A 24,306-nucleotide genomic window follows, 5' to 3' on the forward strand; every position below is an offset into this window, starting at 1 on the left:
ACCTTTGGGTTCAATCCGGAACAGCCGGAACGCCGGAATTAGTTCGCTTAATATAGCGCCCTCTGCTGCTTGCTGGATCTTCAGTAAAGATGCCTGTCTTTTATAGGCCTGTGCAGAGCATTTCCGTATGCTACGCAGATATCTTCTCTGGAATATGGGGATCAACTTTGCTACATACTTCCAGAGATATATATTTTGGACATTACTCCTATAGATTACAGTTATCTGTTATAACTGACTTCTTGTATGCAGGAATGGAGTGCTGAGTGCATTCCCCATTCATTCTGGCTGCCGGAATGGATGGGGAATGCACTCAGCACACCATTCCGGGAGTGGAATGCACTCAGCACTCCATTCCGGCAACCGGAATGAATGGGGAATGCACTCAGCACTCCCTTCCGGGAGTGGAATGCACTCTGCACTCCATTCCGGCTGCCGGAATGAATGGGGAATGTACTCAGCACTCCCTTCCGGGAGTGGAATGCACTCTGAACTCCATTCTGGTTGCCGGAATGGTTGGCTGAGTGCATTCCACTACCGGACTGGAGTGCTGAGTGCATGGTTAAAAGGTTTTTGTTTTGTTTTTTTATCTAGCACTAACATTCTACTTTGGCATAAAGATTGATTTTAAAACTCTTTAGAATCACAACAACCACCATTATAATTACTCTCAATGTAAAATAGCTGATGTGACAGTTGTTAATGGTGCGTTTGCAATAAAAACCACTAATAATAGACATATAATAAATTAATATTAAAATTTCTGCAAATTACACGCATGATTTATGTTATTTTAACTAGAGATAAGCGCACTCGGATTTCTGAAATCCGAGCCCACCCGAACGTTGCCGATCCGAGTCGGATCCGAGACAGATCCGGGTATTGGCGCCAAATTCAAAACTGAAACCGAGGCTCTGACTCATAATCCCGCTGTCGGATCTCGCGATACTCGGATCCTATAAATTCCCCGCTAGTCGCCGCCATCTTCACTCGGGCATTGATCAGGGTAGAGGGAGGGTGTGTTAGGTGGTCCTCTGTCCTGCTATATCTCGTGCTGTTCAGTTCAGTGCTGTGCTGTGCTGTGCTGTGCTCAGTCCAGTGGTGCTGTGTCCTGTGCTCTGTCCTTCTGAGGTCAGTGGTGCTGCTGGGTCCTGTGCTGTGTCCTGTTCAGTCCAGTGGTGCTGTGTCCTGTGCTCTGTCCTTCTGAGTTCAGTGGTGCTGCTGGATCCTGTGCTGTGTCCTGTTCACTTCAGTCCAGTGTTGCTGTGTGCTGTGCTCTGTCCTTCTGAGGTCAGTGGTGCTGCTGGGTCCTGTGCTGTGTCCTGTTCAGTCCAGTGGTGCTGTGTCCTGTGCTCTGTGCTTCTAAGGGCATAGTTATTTCCCCATTATTCCCAAGTGTTTAAATAAATAAAAAAAAGTTATTCAAAAAAATACAAAAAACTAATTTAATTTTTTTTTAATTGCAACAAAATTTGCACAACCAATCCTGCAGTATAAGCCCATTGGTACTGCAATATTACCAAGTTCACACATTCAGCAGTAAAAGTCCAGTGGTACTGCAATATTACAAAGTTCACACATTCTGCAGTATCAGTCCAGTGGTGCTGTGTCCTATGCTCTGTCCTGCTGAGTTCAGTGGTGCTGCTGGGTCCTGTGCTGTGTCCTGTTCAGCCCAGTGGTGCTGTGTCCTGTGCTCTGTGCTTCTAAGGGCATAGTTATTTCCCCATTATTCCCAAGTTTTTAAAAAATTAAAAAAAAGTTATAAAAAAAAAAAAAAAATTATTATAACCAAATTTGCAAAACCAATCCAGCAGTATAAGTCCATTGGTACTGCAATATTACCAAGTTCACACATTCTGCAGTATCTTGTGCTACATATAATGGAGACCAAAAATTTGGAGGATAAAGTAGGGAAAGATCAAGACCCACTTCCTCCTAATGCTGAAGCTGCTGCCACTAGTCATGACATAGACGATGAAATGCCATCAACGTCGTCTTCCAAGCCCGATGCCCAATCTCGTAGTACAGGGCATGTAAAATCCAAAAAGCCCAAGTTAAGAAAAAGTATCAAAAAGAGAAACTTAAAATCATCTGCGGAGAAACATAAAGTTGCCAATATGCCATTTACGACACGGAGTGGCAAGGAACGGCTTAGGCCCTGGCCCGTGTTCATTACTAGTGGTTCAGCTTCACCCACGGATCTTAGCCCTCCTCCTCCTACCCCCCCTACAAAAAATTGAAGAGAGTTATGCTGTCAGCAACAAAACAGCAAACAATTCTGCCTTCTAAAGAGAAATTATCACAAATCCCCAAGGCGAGTCCAAGGGTGTTGGTGGTTGTCAAGCCTGACCTTCCCATCACTGTACGGGAAGAGGTGGCTCGGGAGGAGCCTATTGATGATGTAGCTGGCGCTGTGGAGGAACTTCATGATGAGGATGCTGATGTGGTTATTGTAAATGAGGCACCAGGGGGGGAAACAGCTGATGTCCATGGGATGAAAAAGCCCATCGTCATGCCTGGTCAGAAGACCAAAAAATGCACCTCTTCGGTCTGGAGTTATTTTTATCCAAATCCGGACAACAAATGTATGGCCATATGTAGCTTATGTAAAGCTCAAATAAGCAGGGGTAAGGATCTTGCCCACCTAGGAACATCCTCCCTTATACGTCACCTGAATAACCTTCATAGTTCAGTGGTTAGTTCAGGAACTGGGGCTAGGACCCTCATCGGTACAGGGACACCTAAATCCCGTGGTCCAGTTGGATACACACCAGCAACACCCTCCTTGTCAACTTCCGCCACGATTTCCATCAGATTCAGTCCTGCAGCCCAAGTCAGCAGCCAGACTGAGTCCTCCTCAATACGGGATTCATCCGAGGAATCCTGCAGCGGTACGCCTACTACTGCCACTGCTGCTGTTGCTGCTGTTAGTCGGTCATCTTTCCAGAGGGGAAGTCGTAAGACCGCTAAGTCTTTCACAAAACAATTGACCGTCCAACAGTCGTTTGCCATGACCACAAAATACGATAGTAGTCACCCTATTGCAAAGCGTATAACTGCGGCTGTAACTGCAATGTTGGTGTTAGACGTGCGCCCGGTGTCCGCGATCAGTGGAGTGGGATTTAGAGGGTTGATGGAGGTATTGTGTCCCCGGTACCAAATCCCGTCAAGATTCCACTTCACTAGGCAGGCGATACCAAAAATGTACAGAGAAGTACGATCAAGTGTCCTCAGTGCTCTAAAAAATGCGGTTGTACCCACTGTCCACTTAACCACGGACATGTGGACAAGTGGTTCTGGGCAAACGAAGGACTATATGACTGTAACAGCCCACTGGGTAGATGCATCCCCTTCTGCAGCAACAGCAACAGCTGCATCAGTAGCAGCATCTTCAAAATGGCTGCTCGTGCAAAGGCAGGCAACATTGTGTATTACAGGCTTTAATAAGAGGCACAACGCTGACAACATATTAGAGAAACTGAGGGAAATTATCTCCCAGTGGCTTACCCCACTTAGACTCTCATGGGGATTTGTGGTGTCAGACAATGCCAGTAACATTGTGCGGGCATTAAATATGGGCAATTTTCAGCACGTCCCATGTTTTGCCCACACCATTAATTTGATGGTGCAGCATTACCTCAAGAGTGACAGGGGTGTGCAGGAGATGCTTGCGGTGGCGCGCAAAATTGCTGGACACTTTCGGCATTCAGCCAGTGCCTACCGCAGACTAGAGGCACATCAAAAAACCATGAACCTGCCCTGCCATCACCTCAAACAAGAGGTTGTGATGCGCTGAAACTCCACCCTCTATATGCTGCAGAGGATGGAGGAGCAGCAAAAGGCCATTCAGGCCTACACAGCCACCTACGACATAGGCAAAGGAGTGGGGATGCGCCTGAGTCAAGCGCAGTGGAGACTGATTTCCGTGTTGTGCAAGGTTCTGCAGCCATTTGAACTTGCCACACGAGAAGTCATTTCCGACACTGCCAGCTTGAGTCAGGTGATTCCCCTGATCAGGCTGTTGCAGAAGCAGCTGGAGAAAGTGAGGGAGGAGCTGGTAAGCCATTGCGATTACACCAAGCATGTAGCTCTTGTGGATGTAGCCCTTCGTACGCTTTGCCAGGATCCGAGGGTGGTCACTCTTTTAAAGTCAGAGGAATACATTCTGGCCACCGTGCTCGATCCTCGGTTTAAAGCGTATGTTGTGTCTCTGTTTCCGGCGGACACAAGTCTACTGCGGTGCAAAGACCTGCTGGTCAGGAGATTGTCCTCTGAAGAGGACCGTGACATGCCAACAGCTCCACCCTCATTTTCTTCCACATCTATGGCTGCGAGGAAAAAGCTTAGTTTTCCTAAAAGAGGCGCTGGCGGGGATGCTGATAACATCTGGTCCGGACTGAAGGACCTGCCAACCATTGCAGACATGTCTACTCTCGCTGCATTGGATGCTGTCACAATTGAAAAAATGGTGGAGGATTACTTTGCTGACACCATCCAAGTAGACATGTCAGACAGTCCATATTGTTACTGGCAGGAAAAAAAGGCAGTTTGGAAGCCCCTGTACAAACTTGCTCTATTTTACCTGAGTTGTCCCCCCTCCAGTGTGTACTCGGAAAGAGTTTTTAGTGCAGCGGGGAACCTGGTCAGTGAGCGGCGAAGGAGGTTGCTTCCTCAGAACGTTGAAAAAATGATGTTTATAAAAATGAATAATCAATTCCCCAATAAAGTACAGCACTGCCCTCCAGATAGTACAGAGGGACCTGTGGTTGTGGAGTCCAGCGGGGACGAATTGATAATGTGTGATGAGGAGGAAGTACACACTGTAGGGGGAGAGGAATCAGCGGTTGAGGATGAGGACGACATCTTGCCTCAGTAGAGCCTGTTTAGTCTGTACAGGGAGAGATGAATAGCTTTTTTGGTGTGGGGGCCCAAACAAACCAATCCTTTCAGCCAAAGTTGTTTGGTAGGCCCTGTCGCTGAAATGATTGGTTTGTTAAAGTGTGCATGTCCTATTTCAACAACATAAGGGTGGGTGGGAGGGCCCAAGGACAATTCCATCTTGGAACTTTTTTTTTTGCATTATATGACCAATCAACAGTCGTTTGCCATGTTCAAAAAGTAAAACCAAATTGCAACAAATTCAAGAAATTAAACCAAAAGTAAAATGCCCTGTCATAATTTAAAACAAGAGGTATTGTCGTGCTCTAGAACTACTGTATTGTTGTTTATATTTTATAATCACTACACTTGAAAGCTTGAGTCTTTCAATGAAAAAGTAACTTTCCATTGCACGAATATTTGCAACAGGGACAATTTTAGGGTTAAGAAAGTCAACAAATAACACTTCGACGCTGTCTGTCTTTATATACACTACACTTAGAAGTTGGAGGAGGTATTGTGGCCCCGGGCACCAAATTTACTACCGGGGCCACTCCACTGTGCAGTCCATATTTAGGTGTATCAGATATTAAACAACGGTGACAGTTGATGCCCAATTTTTATATTATATTGTTGGCGCTGTAAAAAATTGTGTACCGGGGCCACCACATTACGCAGTCAAGAAAGATAGATGCGTATCATAGATAAAGTACATTCAGTGTTGTGTGGCAAATCGAAAAATATTCAAAATGCACTGTCATTATCAAAAACAAGAGGTTTTGACACGCTGAAACTCCAACATGTATATGATGGAGAGGATGGAGGAGCAGCCGTATGTGCAGTGTAATGCAGACCTGTTGAAGGTTTTCTCTATATTTTTTATTGTGGTGGCCAGTGCCCACTACTCTGCACAGTCCAGATACTATTTTTGGGTGTAATTTCAGACCTGTTGAAGGTTTTCTCTATATTGTTTATTGTGGTGGCCAGTGCCTACTACTCTACGCAGTCCAGATACTATTTTTGGGTGTAATTCAGACCTGTTGAAGGTTTTCTCTATATTTTTTATTGTGGTGGCCAGTGCCCACTACTCTACGCAGTCCAGAAACTATTTTTGGGTGTAATTCAGACCTGTTGAAGGTTTTCTCTATATTTTTTATTGTGGTGGCCAGTGCCCACTACTCTAGGCAGTCCAGATACTATTTTTGGGTGTAATGCAGACCTGTTGAAGGTTTTCTCTATATTTTTTATTGTGGTGCCCAGTGCCCACTACTCTACGCAGTCCAGATACTATTTTTGGGTGTAATTCAGACCTATTGAAGGTTTTCTCTATATTTTTTATTGTGGTGGCCAGTGCCCACTACTCTATGCAGTCCAGATACTATTTTTGGGTGTAATGCAGACCTGTTGAAGGTTTTCTCTATATTTTTTATTGTGGTGCCCAGTGCCCACTACTCTACGCAGTCCAGATACTATTTTTGGGTGTAATTCAGACCTGTTGAAGGTTTTCTCTATATTTTTTATTGTGGTGGCCAGTGCCCACTACTCTACGCAGTCCAGATACTATTTTTGGGTGTAATTCAGACCTGTTGAAGGTTTTCTCTATATTTTTTATTGTGGTGGCCAGTGCCCACTACTCTACGCAGTCCAGATACTATTTTTGGGTGTAATTCAGACCTGTTGAAGGTTTTCTCTATATTTTTTTTTGTGGTGGCCAGTGCCCACTACTCTATGCAGTCCAGATACTGTTTTTGGGTGTAATGCAGACCTGTTGAAGGTTTTCTATATATTATATTGTGGTGGCCAGTGGCCAGTCCTCTACGCAGTCCAGATACTATTTTTGGGTGTAATTCAGACCTGTTGAAGGTTTTCTCTATATTTTTTATTGTGGTGGCCAGTGCCCACTACTCTACGCAGTCCAGATACTATTTTTGGGTGTAATTCAAACCTGTTGAAGGTTTTCTCTATATTTTTTATTGTGGTGGCCAGTGCCCACTACTCTACGCAGTCCAGATACTATTTTTGGGTGTAATTCAGACCTGTTGAAGGATTTCTCTATATTTTTTATTGTGGTGGCCAGTGCCCACTACTCTATGCAGTCCAGATACTATTTTTGGGTGTAATGCAGACCTGTTGAAGGTTTTCTATATATTATATTGTGGTGGCCAGTGGCCAGTCCTCTACGCAGTTCAGATACTATTTTTGGGTGTAATTCAGACCTGTTGAAGGTTTTCTATATATTTTATTGTGGTGCCCAGTGCCCTCTACTCTACGCAGTCCAGATACTATTTTTGGGTGTAATTCAGACCAGTTGATGGGTTTTTAATTATATTGTGGGGACCACTCCTCTACGCAGTCCAGAAAGATACCTCGTTGCAACGTTTTGTACTAAAAAAAAAAAAATATTGTGAGGTGTTAGGTGTTCAAAATAGCCTTTAAATTAGTGGAAATGATTGTAATTGAATGTTATTGAGGTTAATAATAGCGTAGGAGTGAAAATAAGCCCAAAAACTTGATTTTCACACTTTTTAGTTATTTTTTTCAAAAAAAATCCGAATCCAAAACCTTAAATCCGAACCAAAACCTTTCGGCAGGTGTTTTGCGAAACAAATCCGAACCCAAAACATCGCGAAAATCCGGATCCAAAACACAAAACACGAGACCTCAAAAGTCGCCAGTGTACATCCCTAATTTTAACCAAAGCGTACTATTACCCCGGAATATGTGTCATGTGTCATTGTAGTGATAGTCCAAGGTTACGTTCAAGTTTCAGAGCTAAGCCAGTCACACATTGAAGAGAACATCGAAACTGTACCCAGAAGTGGCGTCAGTGGTGTAAGGCAGAAGTGCAAGCAAAGCAAAGCTCCATGGTACTGGACTGTGGTGAGCGTTTTGTTTGGATAAAGCTGAGTACATCACATAACCTGTACGCCGTGGATCCATATGAAAGTCGGTTTGCAGGCAATGTTGCATTTAACTCCAAGGAGGCTGTCCCCTACAAACCCCTCCCCTATTAGTCCATTCGTAGTAATAAATGTCAGCATGCACATAATAATGTGCATGTGAACTGTGGGCCCTGGGGCTTTTCTAAAGTTCCCCCCAAAAAATGAGTTTATTACAATACAGGATAAATATGAGGGCATATTTTACAATGTGGTTGAGCGTGTAGAACAAATTAAAATATAAAACCATTGTGTCAAGTTCCTGCCTTTCTTCTTAGCATAATGACTACAGTCCACAATGTGCACACAATTGTTATGGGTATGCTTGGTATTTGAACTCATGCCTGCTGTGTTGTGAGTTCAAAGTGCTAACCACTGAATAATGAAGAGTACTATTAAGTGTCAGTTGCCTGTGTAGCACGCATGCTGTATTGTTGGTGTTCTTCATGTTTTTTCAAATCTCAGGTTGTGATATTGGGTAGCTCTCCCAATTTCCATAAAGGCAGTCATGAGTTCTAATCCAGACAGAAACCCTTTATCTGTGTGGAGGTTGTATACATGTGTGTGTATCCTTTATGGAAGAGTATGTTATGCATTTTCCAGAAAACCCAGATGGATTTATAGTACAACATACATTTTTATAGATTCATTATTCATGTGCTTTTAATGTAGCCATGTCCATGCATTTTGCGTACTATGAAATCCAAAACACAAAAGGCCTTCAGCAATGCGTCTTTTAGTTAAAAGTGTTTATTACGCTAATTAATAGCAAATGAAAAACATTGTTCACAGTGAACCACATCATTGTTATTTGCCAATGATTAATCAGTAACGAGCTATCCCGTGAAAATAAGCCACAGGCATTGTATTGTGTTATGTGTAAACAAACTGTTCGGACCTCCCACATTGGGGTGACGTATACATTTGTTAGGTTCACGTCAATTGCTTGTGATCCGTCGCTTGTGCTTGTACCGTGTTTAAAGATCCGCAGGTGGGTGTGTTTTTTTGAGTTGGTAATTCTTATTTCCGTCCCTTAAGTATAAAAGACCACAAGTGGGTGTGTTTTTGGAGTTTGAGGTTCTTATTTCTCTCGCATAAGTGTCTGAGTCACTCAAAGTATGCAACGCAAATACGGATGCGTTTGCGTACCTTGATTAATCGGGCACTATGTGTTTTTATTTGTCTTCCATTCTTTTTACTTCAGTTACTTATACATTATTATAGTGCTTCCATTTCAACAAACATATGATCTGACAATTCCCTGTTTTCTCTTTCCACAGACCTTCACTGCAAAATTACAAAAATCTACTGACTTTTCTGTTTGCCATTGAGAAATGTACCAATTTTTATTTTTTACCCAATATAACACTTGGATACCATGTATATGATTCATGTAAAAATGAGAATAAGGCAATAAAAAGTGTATTACAGATATTATCAGGACCAGGAAGGATGGTGCCTAATTATTCCTGTACAGAAAGAGGCAAGGTGATTGGTTTTATTGGAGATCACCATTCAGTGACGACTGTACCAATGGCCAAATTATTAGGAGTATATCCATATTCACATGTAAGCAAGACATGATTTTCCTAAAATAATTGATTATAATGTTATAAATCATAATGAACATTTCCTCTTCAGACTCCCTGGTAGCCCTGACCAATGGGTTAGTTCCCTTTTCAGTTGAGCATAGACTGGAAAGAAAACACCTGAGCCTATATAATGTAACTCCTCCTCTTTCAAAAAGACTTGTTTCCTGTCTTGTTCAGCTGAGTAGACAGTGCCTGTAGTGTGTAAGTGAAGTTCAGTGAGTGTGTTTGCTATTTTTGCACATGACAGTTACCCGTTTACCTGGGATCAGATCCAGAGGGCCTTGGGACCATCCCACAATCAGTTGCTACCCAGGGCAGTAGGTTAGCTTCCCAGGACCACTACATTCAGCTGTTGACCGTGAAGATCAGGGGCATTTCTTCCAGTTTTAAGCAGAGACTGCATGACAGGGCATGACCAGTGGGTCATAAGGAAGTGCCACTCACATACATTTGGCTTTTGTACTGGAGTAAAAGGTGCAACATCTGGATAGCAGCTACAAGACCAATAGAGTGCGTTACAAGAGGAATAGACCACAAAGCCAAAGTAAGCCTCACTATTAATATGTAATTCTATATTAATGAATATTCAGATCCTTTATGTGTGGATTGTACACCTCAAGCTTTGAATGACACATGCCACTGTATCAATTTAGAGAGTTACAACATTGCAGGATGATTTCTTTTTGGATGGTCATCGTAAATACAGAGTATTTTCTACAGACAATGCTATTAAGGATCTTAGAAAAAAAAGAATGGGGGCAACCAAAAAGATTTCAGTTGAACCCTAAATGGCTTGAAAGAAGAAGACAAAATGAACACCATTTAACAAGATATATTCCCTCATGATGAATTCCACACACTGTCACAAAAGTGATCAAAGTCTAAAAGTCTTTTCACCATACTCATTCTCCTGGACATCTCTGCTGCTTTTGACAATATTGATCACCCTCTTCACCTACACACCCTTCACTCCATTGTCCTTCAAGACACAGCTCCTTCCTTGTTCACTTCCTACTTATCGAACCACTCTTTTAGTGTTTCTATCCCTGGCACATTCTCCTCTCCACTCCAAGGGGTAAATGTATCAAAGTGCGAGTTTGCCAGCGTGTCTTAATCGCGGCAGGGGGACCCCTGCCGTGTGTCCGACTGCTATAGTGCCGCCAACCCTGGCTGGTTTGCCTAGTGCTGGTAAAGTGAAAATCAGGGGGACCCCACGCAAAATTTTTCCCTGATTTTCACTGGACCAGCACTAGTCAGGCAGCACTAGGGTTAAGCATGAATAGTGGGGGGACCTCACGTTTTTTGTTTTTTTTTACTTTTATCTATTCTTTGACATTTTAACACTGGGTAGTGTAACAGTGGTGTGTTTGTACAACACGCTGCTATCAAGCAGCGTGTTGCATCTGGCGTGTTTTGAAGCAAACTCTCCTGAGTTTGCTAACTCGCAGCTTCATACATTTGAGAGCTGTATAGCTGCAGTGGCAAACAGTCGGGAGTTTGATCTCTGGCGATTTTGCAAATAGCGATTTTGACAGAAGCAGAACTCTGGCGATTTTGCATGAAATCTCAGCTTCATACATCGGCGAGTTTCAACTCTCCCGAGAAAATCGCTGGATTTGCAAAATCGCACTTTGATACATTTACCCATTTACAAGTATCTGTTGGGGTTTCACAAGACTCTGTTCTTGGCCCTTTACTTTTTTCATAGTATACCTCTCCTCTTGGGGAAATAATTAGCTTATTTACCTCTAGTACCACATCTACACTGCCATCACGCAAATCTATAACAGAAATATCAAAATATAATGCAAATTAGCACTGGTAGAAAATGTGAAATCAAGTAATAAAAAACAATATAACCAGATATAACAACGTTAAAAAATATAATAAATAGTTTCTTTGAAAAGTCGTGTTCTCTCTTCTTATGGTGTATATTTTTCTTTATTCCTCCCGTATTAACATGAAAAAAATAAAATAAAATACAAAACTTAGTGTACAATGTGTACAATATATGCTGCACATAAATCACAATGTGATTTGGAAGTTACTGTCACCTGAAAGAGAAGCTCTCTCTAAATCATCCAAAACTGAGGCTTTGAGCTGGATATTTAGTTAATATTTTTTCTCACAGTGTAAACAACATTAAAACAATTTTTTTTTATGCCCAATGCTTATTAGACCTCTAATATATATTAGACCTTATTAGACCTCTAATATGTGTCTTGGGTTATATATAAAAAATATAGGTAATGCAGATTTGAAATAAAAACTTTTTCTTTATTTCCCGACTTAGATTCAGGCACTTCAAACATAGTGCGATATCCAATCCCCCTGAGGGTATATACTTATCCCATGCAGATGGAACATAGAGCATTGAGAAACTGACAAGTGTCTGCAGACAGTAGTATTAAACGGCCAGCAGGACATTCTCTCTGGCTCACAGATGGGGATAGCTGCGCATCCACACCTGTGAGTGAGCGCAATTTTGCACTATATTTTGTTATTTCTGTTATTTTGGTGCATACTGTAGGGTGGTATTGTTATACAGCATTCTGCTGCAGGTGTTTGGGGAGAAGGTGAATTTAGATTTAATTTTTTTTTTACAGTCACCCAAATCTGTATCTCTTCCCCTGACTTCGCCCCTTCTTGTGTATCCAACAGTGTTTCTGTTATATCCACATGGATGTCCCAATGAAATCTGAAGCTCAAAATGTTCAAAACAGAATTTCCTCTTCGCTGATCCACCACCTCCCCTCAAATTTTTCTCCATGTCAATAACACCTTTTTCCTCACATAAGACTCCCACCCAGTCCTGTCGACTCCACCTTAGAAACATTGCCAGATTATTCTCTTTTTCACCCAAAATGCACCCAAACACTTCCATCCTCTCATTATCTCCCGTCTTGCTACTCCAACCTCCTGTAGTGTAGCATTCCCCTACCCAGGGTCGGACTGGCCCGCCGGTGGACCGGACTATCCACCGGTAGGCCCCGACCCTGAATCGCTCCCCTCTTCGTTGGTGAGGGGAGCTAGAAACTTTAATAGTAAAAAAAAAACAAAAAAACCTCACGTGACCGCAGCGCCGGCTCCGTTCACACTGAATGCCGGGCGTGACGTCATCACGCCCGACGTTCAGTGAGGAGCGCCGGCAAGACAGAGGAGAAGAAAAGGAAGAAGCAGATAGAAAAGGTAAGTGATAGGGGAGCATGGAACAGAAATAGGAGCATGGAACAGAGAAGGGGGAGCATGGAACAGAAATAGGAGTATGGAACAGAGAAGGGGGAACATGGAACAGAGAAGGGGGAACATGGAACAGAAATAGGAGTATGGAACAGAGAAGGGGGAACATGGAACAGAGAAGGGGGAACATGGAACAGAGAAGGGGGATCATGGAACAGAGAAGGGGGAGCATGGAACAGAAATAGGAGCATGGAACAGAGAAGGGGGAACATGGAACAGAGAAGGGGGAGCATGGAACAGAAATAGGAGTATGGAACAGAGAAGGGGGAACATGGAACAGAGAAGGGGGAGCATGGAACAGAAATAGGAGTATGGAACAGAGAAGGGGGAACATGGAACAGAGAAGGGGGAACATGGAACAGAGAAGGGGGAGCATGGAACAGAGAAGGGGGAGCATGGGACAGAATAGGAGCATGGAACAGAGAAGGGGGAGCATGGAGCAGAGAAGGGGGAGCATGGGACAGAATAGGAGCATGGAACAGAGAAGGGGGAGCATGGAGCAGAGAAGGAGGAACATGGAACAGAGAAGGGGGAGCATGGAACAGAATAGGAGCATGGAACAGAGAAGGGGGAGCATGGAACAGAGAAGGGGGATCATGGAACAGAGAAGGGGGAGTATGGAACAGAGAAGGGGGAGCATGGAACAGAGAAGGGGGAGCATGGAACAGAATAGGAGCATGGAACAGAGAAGGGGGAACATGGAACAGAGAAGGGGGAACATGGAACAAAGAAGGGGGAACATGGAACGGAGAAGGGGGAACATGGAACAGAGAAGGGGGAACATGGAACAGAGAAGGGGGAGTATGGAACAGAATAGGAGCATGGAACAGAGAAGGGGGGACATGGAACAGAGAAGGGGGAGCATGGAACAGAATAGGAGCATGGAACAGAGAAGGGGGAGTATGGAACAGAGAAGGGGGAACATGGAACAGAGAAGGGGGAGCATGGAACAGAATAGGAGCATGGAACAGAGAAGGGGGAGCATGGAACAGAGAAGGGGGAGCATGGAACAGAAATAGGAGCATTGAACAGAGAAGGGGGAACATGGAACAGGAAGGGGGAGCATGGAACAGAAATAGGAGTATGGAACAGAGAAGGGGGAACATGGAACAGAGAAGGGGGAACATGGAACAGAGAAGGGGGAGCATGGAACAGAATAGGAGCATGGAACAGAGAAGGGGGAGCATGGAACAGAGAAGGGGGAACATGGAACAAAAATAGGAGTATGGAACAGAAATAGAAGTATGGAACAGAAATAGAAGTATGGAACAGAGAAGGGGGAGCATGGAACAGAGAAGGGGGAGCATGGAACAGAAATAGGAGCATGGAACAGAAATAGAAATATGGAACAGAGAAGGGGGAACATGGAACAGAGAAGGGGGAGCATGGAACAGAAATAGAAGCATGGAACAGAGAAGGGGGAGCATGGAACAGAGAAGGGGGAGCATGGAACAGAGAAGGGGGAGCATGGAACAGAGTGAAGGGGGAGGCTGGCAGAGTGAAGGGCGAGCCTGGCAGAGTGAAGGGGGAGAATGGCAGAGTGAAGGGGGAGCATGGCAGAGTGAAGGGGGAGCACAGACAGTATGGCAGTGTGTGAAGGGGAGCCAGGAGAAGGGGGGAGCAAAAGCAGCATGGAGGGGGCAGTGTGATTATAAGGAGGCACATCATGGTGATGAAGGGGCGCAGTAATGTGTGTGTGATGGCACAACGGGCTTGTGGCAATGTAATGTGTGTGTGGTAGGTGGTGGCTAAATAATGGGTGCTATTTTCTTTGTAGGGTGAAGATGGGGCAATTTAATTTTATAGTGGGGACTATTAATTTAAGATGGGGTGGTTTGGGCGCTATTAATTGATGTGGGGCTGAGTTTGAGGAGCATGAGGTATATTTATTAAATGTGAATATGAATTATTTAATGTCAGTGAAGGTTGCAGGAAATAGGTATATTCATTATATGTAAATGTAATAAATTTATTGCAGGGGCTGTCTGTTGGGAGGAAATAGGTTTATTAAATGGGAATACTATTACTTTTATGTTGGGGCTGGAGGAAGTCCTAAGTATTAAATGTGGGTCCAATTGATTTAACGCCGGGGCTGGTTGGAATTTTCTAAATGTACCCATTATTTTTTCCAAATAGGACCCCTCAACATTCCAGGATCCAGGCAAGCCACAGCTAAAGAAACCAGCAGCCAAAGGTGGTGACAAGAACAGGTAGGACAGTCTGTCAAATGTTCTGAGTCTAGTGCAGGCTTGGCTAACCTGTGGCACTCCAGGTTTTGTGAAACTACAAGTCCCAGCATACCCTTCCAGCAATAGGCTGCTATATATTGGTAAAGCATGCTGAGGATTGTAGTTTCACAACACCTGGAGTGCCACAGGTTAGTTAAGCCTGGTCTAGTGGGATAATCCCGATTTTTGGTGACTGTTCTGCCCAATCTAAGGTGCAGATCAAGACTGTACTCTTAATACACACTGCATTCTTTATATACTACACTATTGTGCTAGCTGTCCTTTGTGGGCTGACCACTCCCCCTCTAGTGTCTGGTCTCACCTCTTTGATGGTTGGCCACACCCCCTCTGGTGGGCCCCTAGCATTGCTGTCCCCTGGTGGACCCTTCATGCCCCAGTCCGACACTGCCCCTATCCCAGTGTTGGCTAACCTGTGACACTCCAGGTGCTGTGAAAGTCCCAGCATACTCTTTCAGCAATAATCTGCTGTATATTGGCAAAGCATGCTGGGACTTGTAGTTTCACAACACCTAGAGTGTCACAGGTTAGACAACACTGCCCTACCCCATGCATCCCCACTTCAATCCAATTCAAATACTGCTGGAAGACTGATCTTCCTTTCTCCTCACTCCACATCTTCTGCACCACTTTAAAATTATTATACTGTCTCCCTCTGTCCTCCAGAATCTAATTCAAATTACTCACATTAATCTACAAAGCCCAAAACCACCCCTTCATACATCTCAAATCTCATATCTGTTATGGCTACAGGCTACCAAGATAAACTTTTAGAACAATAGGTAATGAGGTCTTCACCTTTAGCAGCCACCTTTCCCGTAGAGCTGAGTATGCTCACAGGTACCTGGATGCCCCCAGGTCTTAAGCTCAGCGGAGTAAAGGTTTATCTTTGGTGGTGGTAGCGCAGCTGGAACAGGAGGCAGGAGCCACGAGGATGGAGCGGGTGGTCAGTGGTAGCCCAGGATCAGGGATCAGGGGTCCGAAGCAGGCAGATTAGTCAGGAATACTGGCTAACGGATCCGGGTCACAAGCAAAACAGCAAATTCCAATGTTCAGGCAGAGGTCAGGGCTACAAGCAAACAGGCAAGATCCAATTCCAGGCAAGGGTCACAAAGAGGAGTCAATCAGAAGTCAGGAGACAATAATCAGATCAGCAACTACACAGGTAGAGAACGTTATAACCGGCAGAGAGGCTAAGCCCTCCTTGTCTTAAATACAAAAACTGCCCAATCAGAATTGAGGAGGTGCTGAAGATCTAATCAGCCAGCTGGGGCTGAAACTACCAAATAATCTAATCTCAACTGTGGAGGGCTGTGTCAGATGCCGGGACATGGCGCTGTCAGAGACAGAGTCCTGGCCGTTGTCATGATGACGGCCAGGACGTGGAAACTGGAAGTGACGTGCGGGAACAAACAAAGTGACATACCGGCTGTTGCCATGGTAGTTGCGACGAAAGCACGAGAGGAGAGCCGTAGATCGTCGCGGCTCGTAACAGTACCCCCCCCTTGAGGAGTGGTTAAGGAACCCCGACATCCTGGTTTGTTGGGAAATTGCTTGAAAAATTATTTTATAAGCTTGTCAGCGTGTAAACGCCTCCGCGGAATCCAGGATCTTTCTACCGGACCACAGCCCCTCAACTGCACCAAAAAATGAATTTGCCCCATGACTCTTTTGGAATCAAGAATCTTCTCCACCACAGATTCCTGATGATCGTCGATGTTGATAGGTCGAGAGCTCTGTGGGTGGCGAAGCCTAAATCTGCATGCAGGAACAGCCGACTTTAGAAGTGAGCATTGAAAAGTATTGGGAATCCTCAGTGAACGAGGAAGCTTTAACCTGAAAGCAACAGGATAAAACTGTTTAACAATGGTGAAAGGTCCATATTGCAAGTCGAAATCCAGACCTGTTGACCCACTTTAAAAGAACAAGTTCTGCAGTGACAATCTGCAAACATTTTGGATTGAAATGAGGTCGGTAACAAAGCAGAGTGGACTCTCTTCCAGATGATCCTGAGACGGGAAGCCGTAGAACGTATCTCCGGAAGGCCAAAATGATTGAGGGAGGACAAGGAGATAAAAATTGGGTGAAATCCAAAATTACAGAAAAATGGAGAAATTTGAGTGGAAGAATAATATGAGTTATTATATGCGAACTCAGCCCATGGAAGCAAAGAAGACCAATTGTCGTGAAATTTGGAGGCATAGAAAAGTAGAAATTGCTCCAAAGATTGATTGACTCTTTCAGTCTGTCCGTTGGACTGCGGGTGATATGCTGACGATAGGCTGATGTTAATCCAAAGGATGGTACAAAAGGACTTCCAAAACTGGGCAACAAATTGAGAGCCAGGATCCGAGACAATATATACTGGTAGACCATGAAGGTGGAAAATATGCTGAATAAAGAGTAGGGCCAGAGTCTGAGCACTGGGAAGCTTAGTCAATGGAACAAAGTGTCCTGAAGAGTATGGCATTTCAACAATAAAATCCATTGACAGATGTGTCCATGGTTTCGTAGGAGTAGACAAAGGCATAAACTGACCCGAAGGGCAATTTCTGGATATCTTGTTTTTTGAGCAGTCTTCACAGGAAAGAACATAGTTCCTAACATCAGAGGACAGGGAAGGCCACCACACAGAGCGTGAAAGAATCTCAATAGTCTTAGCAATACCTGGATGCCCGGCAGACTTATTCTCGTGGTCCTCGGAAAGAACTGCTCTCTGCAGATGAACTGGAACAAAAAGGCGACTTGCAGGTGTCTCGGAAGGAGCTATTTTCTGGAATTGACGTAGGGTATTGCCCAGGTCTTGTGTCAAACCACCACGGATAATAGAAGAAGAAATAATGGGTTCCGGTTCACCAGCAGGTAATTGGTGGGGAACAAAACTCCTAGACAGAGCATCTGCCTTGACATTCTTGGATCCAGGTCTATAGGACCAGGACAAACCTAAAGCAAGTGAAAAATAATGCCCATCGGGCTTGCCTAGGATTTAACCGCTTAGCAGTTTTAATGTACAAAAGGTTTTTGTGATCGGTGAAGACTGAGATCGTGTGAACAGCTCCCTCCAGCCAGTGACGCCATTCTTCAAAGGCACATTTGATTGTAAGAAGTTCTCGATTGCCTACATCATAATTAACTTCAGCGGTAGACAATTTGCGTGAAAAGAATGCACATGGATGCAATCTGTGATCCCAGGGGTCCTTTTGAGACAGGACAGTACCAGCACCTAATTCAGACGCATCTACCTCTAGAATAAATGGTAAATCTGGATTCAGATGTCTTAGGACAGGAGCAGTGATGAGTGCCCTTTTGAGGGCTTCAAATGAGGTGATGGCCTCTGGTGGCCAACTGCTGGAATCCACCACTTTGCGAGTGAGAGCCGTAATGAGAGTTACCAACTCAGAAAAGGCCTGGATGAATCTCCTGTAATAATTTACAAAGCCCAAAAACCTCTGGATGGCCTTTAGATTAGTAAGACGCACCCACTCCAGAATGGCCTGAACTTTGCTAGGATCCATGGAGAATCTATCGGAAGAAATTACATATCCAAGAAATGACACCTTCTGAACCTCAAACTCACATTTCTCAATTTTGGCAAAGAGGTGATGCTCTCTAAGTCTGAGAAGGACCTGTTTAACATGGAGACGATGCTGTGACAGAGACCAGGAATAAATGAAAATGTCATCTAGGTACACTACAACGAATTGTCCTAGAAAATCACGGAGAACCTCGTTGATTCGATCTTGGAAGACAGCAGGTGCATTACAAAGGCCGAAAGGCATGACCAAATACTCATAATGGCCAGATTGTGCGTTGAATGCAGTCTTCCACTCACCGCCTTCTTTGATGCAGATTAGATTATAAGCTCCACCTAGATCGATCTTGATGTAGACAGTAGCCCCCTTGAGTTGATCGAATAACACGGAGATGAGTTGGAGAGGAAAGGAATTTTTATGGTAATCTTGTTTAATCCTCGAAAGTCAATACAAGGACGCAGACCACCATCATTTTTAGATACAAAGAAACATCCAGCTCCCACTGGGAATTTTGAAGGTTTAATAAAAACCTTTCTGCTGATTCTCCTCCACAAAATTCCTGCATCACCTTGGTTTCGGGACCGGAAAGAAAAAATAATCTTGCTTTAGGCAATTTTGATCCAGGAATCAGATCAATAACACAATCAAAATCATGGTGTGGAGGTAGAGAGTCAGCCGCTTTTTTGGAAAACACATCTTGAAATTCACGATAATGTAGAGGAAGTTGTTCAAAAAGGGGCTGCAGTAACCGAAGAGGCAGGAGCAGACAATTGTGAGAGCAATGGAATCTCCAGTGGACAATCTCTCCTTGGCTTCAATCAATAACTGGATTATGGAGATGAAGCCAAGGATGACCGAGAATTAGTGGAACGAAAGGGCAATTAATGAGGTAAAGAGACAGGGTTTCAGAATGAAGAGTCCCTGCCATTAGTTGTAATGGCGGGGACTTGTAACAAATTCTGCCCCCAGGTAAAGGACCTCCATCCAGGCCACATACTGTGATTGCAGTGTTGATTGCCACTAAAGGAATCCCAAGAGATCTGGCAAAGCAGATATCCAAAAAATTTCCCGCAGCACGGCTATCTAGAAAGGCCAAAATGGCAACAGGGCGAGGTCCGAAATCAATTTGAGCAGGAACCAATAAGGCATTTTTGGAAGAAAACAACTAGGCCTAGCCGAATCTCTTCCACATTCTTTAGGTCTGGTCTTTTCCCGGCTTATTAGGGCAGGAGCGAAGAAAGTGACCTTTGTTGCCACAATACAAACAAAGACCCAAAGTAAGTCTCCTTGCTCTTTCCTCTGAAGAAAGGTGGTATGCGACTAATTGCAGTGTCCATTGATGCGGGAACAAACGAAGACGAAAACGATGGTACCTCCTTTTTCGCCTTCCTCTCCTTGATCCTCCTGTCGATTTTGATGGTGAGCTGCAGAGGGTCTCCAGAGATGTTGGAGAAGAATACTGCACAAGAGCGTCTTTGATCTGTTCGGACAACCCTAAGCGAAATTGGCTGCATAAGGCTGGATCATTCCATTCACTGTCAGCAGACCATCGCCTAAATTCAGCACAGTACTCCTCAGCAGAGTGGCGGCCTTGCTTCAAGGCCCTCAGATGAGCTTCAGCCGAGGCCACTCGATCCGGATCATCATAGAGTAGACCCAAGGCATTAAAGAAAGCATCCACCGACTGCAACGTTGGACTGGTTGGAGCAAAACTAAAGGCCCATGACTGAGGATCACCCTGCTCTGATATCTCTGCAGACTGTCTGTTCTCTCTGCTCAGACCACCCATCCTGTGCCCTTCTGCCTAGGGTCACCTATCTGGGCTGGTCCCACAGCTCAGTCTCTCCCAGGATGCCCCTCTCTCTCTCTCCGCCCTCTGGTTTCTCAGTCTTCTTAAGCCCTGGCCCCTTTTCACAACAGCCTTGTGGGAGATGTAGTTCCTCTTCCTGGACTGGTAAATAGCTATATCCATCTCTTTTCTTACTGATGCAATTGTGATTATTAGCCCCTGGGTGCACAAGTCCAATTGCAGCATCCCCAGAGGTTACAGATGTGACAAAAGTAAATGAAACTTTGTTTTGAAGGAGGATCCTTCAGACTTGATATAAATATTTTATTTTGTGCATTCAATTTGGTGTCACTGATTATCGGTCCACCTTATATTATTACTGCTTTGGTACATCTCATTGATCAGGGCTGCCTGGATGTCCGAAGAGGAAATAAACAAATTATATTTACCATAGAACAATGATCAGTGTGAGGTTCCACTCAGTTATTTGATCACATAATCTCAGAGCAGCGCTCGAGGGATAAAAGGCAGAAACGTAGAGAGACGGCTCTTAAGTTGTAAGACAAAAATAAAGCTCTTCAATATTTATATAGTAATGTTCTATTGGACTAGTACATAATTAAGATATTGAAATACTCTATTTCAAAATAATATTGAATACAACATGGATGCATAGATTTTTTTTTGTAACTAGAAATTCTATACAATTTTCAAACATAACCATAAATTTAACAAATGTTCATTATAGATGTCCGCTGGAGTTTTACTCATCTCTAGATAAGATTGTAACAGACAATATTTAACCGGCCATGTTGACATATCGATTTTATAGCCATTTCTAATTAAGACAAGTATGACATCACATTTAACAAACATCTGTACTAATGAATGTTTGTTACTTTAAAATATATTTTAAAACAACTTTATTAAATTACTTGTAGAATTTATTTGTTCCTTATTTGTTGTAGATCAGCTATGGTGCAACAAATTCTGTGTTAAGTGACAGAGATTTGTATCCAAGATTTTTACGAGCTGTTCAAAACGAGCGCACTATTTATTCAATGTTATGTAAACTTCTAGAATATTTTGAGTGGACGTGGATTGGAATTTTAGCCTCCGATGATGACAGCGGAGATACAGAAACCCAACTGCTGATAAATTATGCGGCCAAAAGACGCATCTGTGTCGCTTTCACCATAAAAATGAATATTTATAATAAAAATTGGATAATAAACAGGATTACTGAAATATTTTCAAAATCAACTGTCAAAGTTATAGTACTTTGTGGAACGTTTTCTCAGTCTTTCCTAAAATGTCTAGAGAAATTATATAATCTGTTTATGGACCAGACCTTAGTCCTGAATCCTCACTGGGCAAATAATAAGTTTCTCATGGATCAGTATTTCCCAATATTTAATGGTAGTTTGGCAATTGAAAATATACCAATAACATTTCTTGATATTTTTACATTCTTTAAGAAATTCAGTCCTGAAAATTACCCTGATGATAAGTTGCTTGAACATATTTGTGTATTATACTATGGTTGCTGGTCAAAAAACAGTGAAGTGTGTCATTATTATGGCTCCATATATGGAGGACCAAATCTTGTTAAATGTTCCGGAAAAGAGCTGATTATACGACTTCGCCAGTTTTCCTACTATGGGATTTACCCACGAGTGTATTTAGTAGTCTTGGTTATTGCTCGCGCTCTACGTAACATGCGCTTAGTCCTGGACAATGAGCATCAGAAAAGGGAAACTAAACTCTATTATTTTAGACATCACGTAAGAAAAATATATTTATAACTTTTGGTCTCCAACTAAAAAATCTAAAACTAAAAGTAGCTTCCACATAAAGTATATAATTAAATACATATTACATAGTATAAAGATGAGGAAATATCAAAGGCTTTCATTTTCAAATCAATGTATTACTTTAGAAATATTGTTCAGATTTCTGGTGAACTGACTTAGTGAACCTGGGAACCACAGAGAGCCTTAAGAAAATCCAGACATTTGATACTGACACAAATCACTGAAGAAGTGTAATTATTAGGTGAAACTCACCGGACTCTCCAATATTATACTGTAGACTGGGCAATTACAAGACCCGGAAGTCAGTGAGTTCCACTGCAGAACACAGGTAGAAAGTTGATGGCAGCAATTCTATAACTAACAATGACTGTCACTATAGATATACAGCATGGATGTATCGTTAATCAATAAAAAGTGATTTTATAGAACTAGCCCAGTGACTCACTAATTTAGCAACACTCCTACTTGCATACACTAAGAGGCTGCACAGAAAATTGGAGGAGTCATCAGAGGATGCACTTCAGATCCCAAGCGTGAGTATCACCATTCTTCAATTAGAAGCCGTCGGATTTCAGATAAGCTACTTATCTTGATTTTTGGTTTATTCCGAGGTAACTCACTATTGGATAGGATAAAAAACTCCAGTTATGTGTAATGATTTTGTGTGGAGAGAAAGCAGGTACAGATAACAAGTGAGAGAATAGGTTGGCTAAAAATAACTGCAGAGACTGATTTAGGAAAGTACCTTGGAACTGTACATTTGGACAAAAGAACTATTGGCAATAGATCTTGACAGACTTTCCTTGAATTATATATTTATGGACATATCTAGAATAAGACTGTGAAACTAGAAGATTCTGTGCATAAAATTAGATTATATACTATATATTAAGTAGATGGACTGGTCCTTAGTATACAACATATTCACCTACTTGTAGACAATAAGGGAAAGTGCGGCACTGTATATTGACGCTATAATACAGGTGTGTTTGTCTATTGATGTCATTTTCTCTTTTACTATTTTCTGTTATAACCTTTGTAATTTCTTTTCATTCTTGTGCGTTCAGTCTAAAACTTGCACTAAACTGTCTCCCTCCAGAAATTTGTTCAGAATGTGTGAACATGAAATATTTGGGCAAGATCTTAAAATCTTGAGCCCCTCTCTAATTACATAGTGTCCATCTTCCTTATAAGTCCGATCAGTGTCAGGCTGGGACATAAAGGGCCCACTGTGGAATGCAATGTTAGGGGCCCACCAGAGGAGGTGTGGCCAGCCAACTGAGTGTGTGACTAGTGGACCAGCTCACAGACGACATGACTAGTGCCATATTGAAGCATATCATGTAGCATGTAGTAATATCTAAGCCTCTGTCACAACGCCACATGAAACAAGAAAGTCCTTTCTTGCAAAACTTTAACGCATTTTAGATGCCATATCTCTATTGTGTGATGAAACAAGAAGTTATTCGACTGGCCCTCTCTCTATTTACACAGTATGGGTAGGGGGTGTGTCTATGCTCTGATTGGCTGAGTGGTTGTGTCAGCCAATCAGAGCACTGCAGAGGCAGTGAGGAGTTCCTGCATAAACAGGAAGCTCATCTGTATTACCAGCAGCACAGGCTGCTCCTACACATCTACATCTGTGGGGCCCTGGTGATCGTTTTCCAGACCCTCCCACTAGCAAAAGGGGCGGGACAATCGGGCCCACAGGGGATCTCCCCGGGACGCTGCTGGGCCAGTCCGACACTGCTTCCTATTCATGTTTGCGTCCTATTCACTTTTTGTGACAGAGCTCTTCACAGTGACTGAAGGAGAAGGTGCTCTACAATTGTTATTTTTTTACATATCTTATGTTGAATATATTAAATATACACTTAATCTCTAATTTATCTTAATCTAAACAACCATAATCTTAAATTGTCTATTGGACATTTTAAGTTATCCACATATTGTTACAATATGGTATTCTTGCTGCATTTATTCTTTTGTTTTAAAGTTGCATCACTATTTGAAGAATCTTAAATATTCTCCTAATGACTCAACTCTAGTATTTGATGAAAATGGAGATTTTGTCACTGAATATAATATTTATAATTGGATAATGGGAGAAACTATGGTAGTGAGATCATTGAAAGTTGGTGAATTCACAGCATCAGATAATGATCAGCAGCTTTTCATCAATGAAAGTGCAATAATATGGAAGAACGATGACAATCAGGTTAGGTGCAACAACTGGTTACTTAATATTTATATATATCAATTGTTGCTTCTGTAA

At 42.9% G+C, this 24,306-nt stretch overlaps 1 protein-coding gene across 1 annotated transcript in view; it reads left to right on the forward strand.

Moving 5' to 3' along the window:
* The window catches only part of LOC142103362 (vomeronasal type-2 receptor 26-like), a 106,318-nt gene that overhangs the window by 1,491 nt on the left and 80,521 nt on the right, over positions 1–24,306 (forward strand). Inside the window, exons 2-4 of the mRNA XM_075187424.1 lie at positions 9,098–9,386; positions 21,186–21,401; positions 24,028–24,249. Of these exons, the coding sequence (XP_075043525.1) occupies positions 9,098–9,386; positions 21,186–21,401; positions 24,028–24,249 (727 nt within the window). The remainder of the gene's footprint in view (positions 1–9,097; positions 9,387–21,185; positions 21,402–24,027; positions 24,250–24,306) is intronic.

This window comes from Mixophyes fleayi, chromosome 10 (assembly GCF_038048845.1).
Source record: "Mixophyes fleayi isolate aMixFle1 chromosome 10, aMixFle1.hap1, whole genome shotgun sequence".
Classification (NCBI taxonomy): domain Eukaryota; kingdom Metazoa; phylum Chordata; class Amphibia; order Anura; family Limnodynastidae; genus Mixophyes; species Mixophyes fleayi.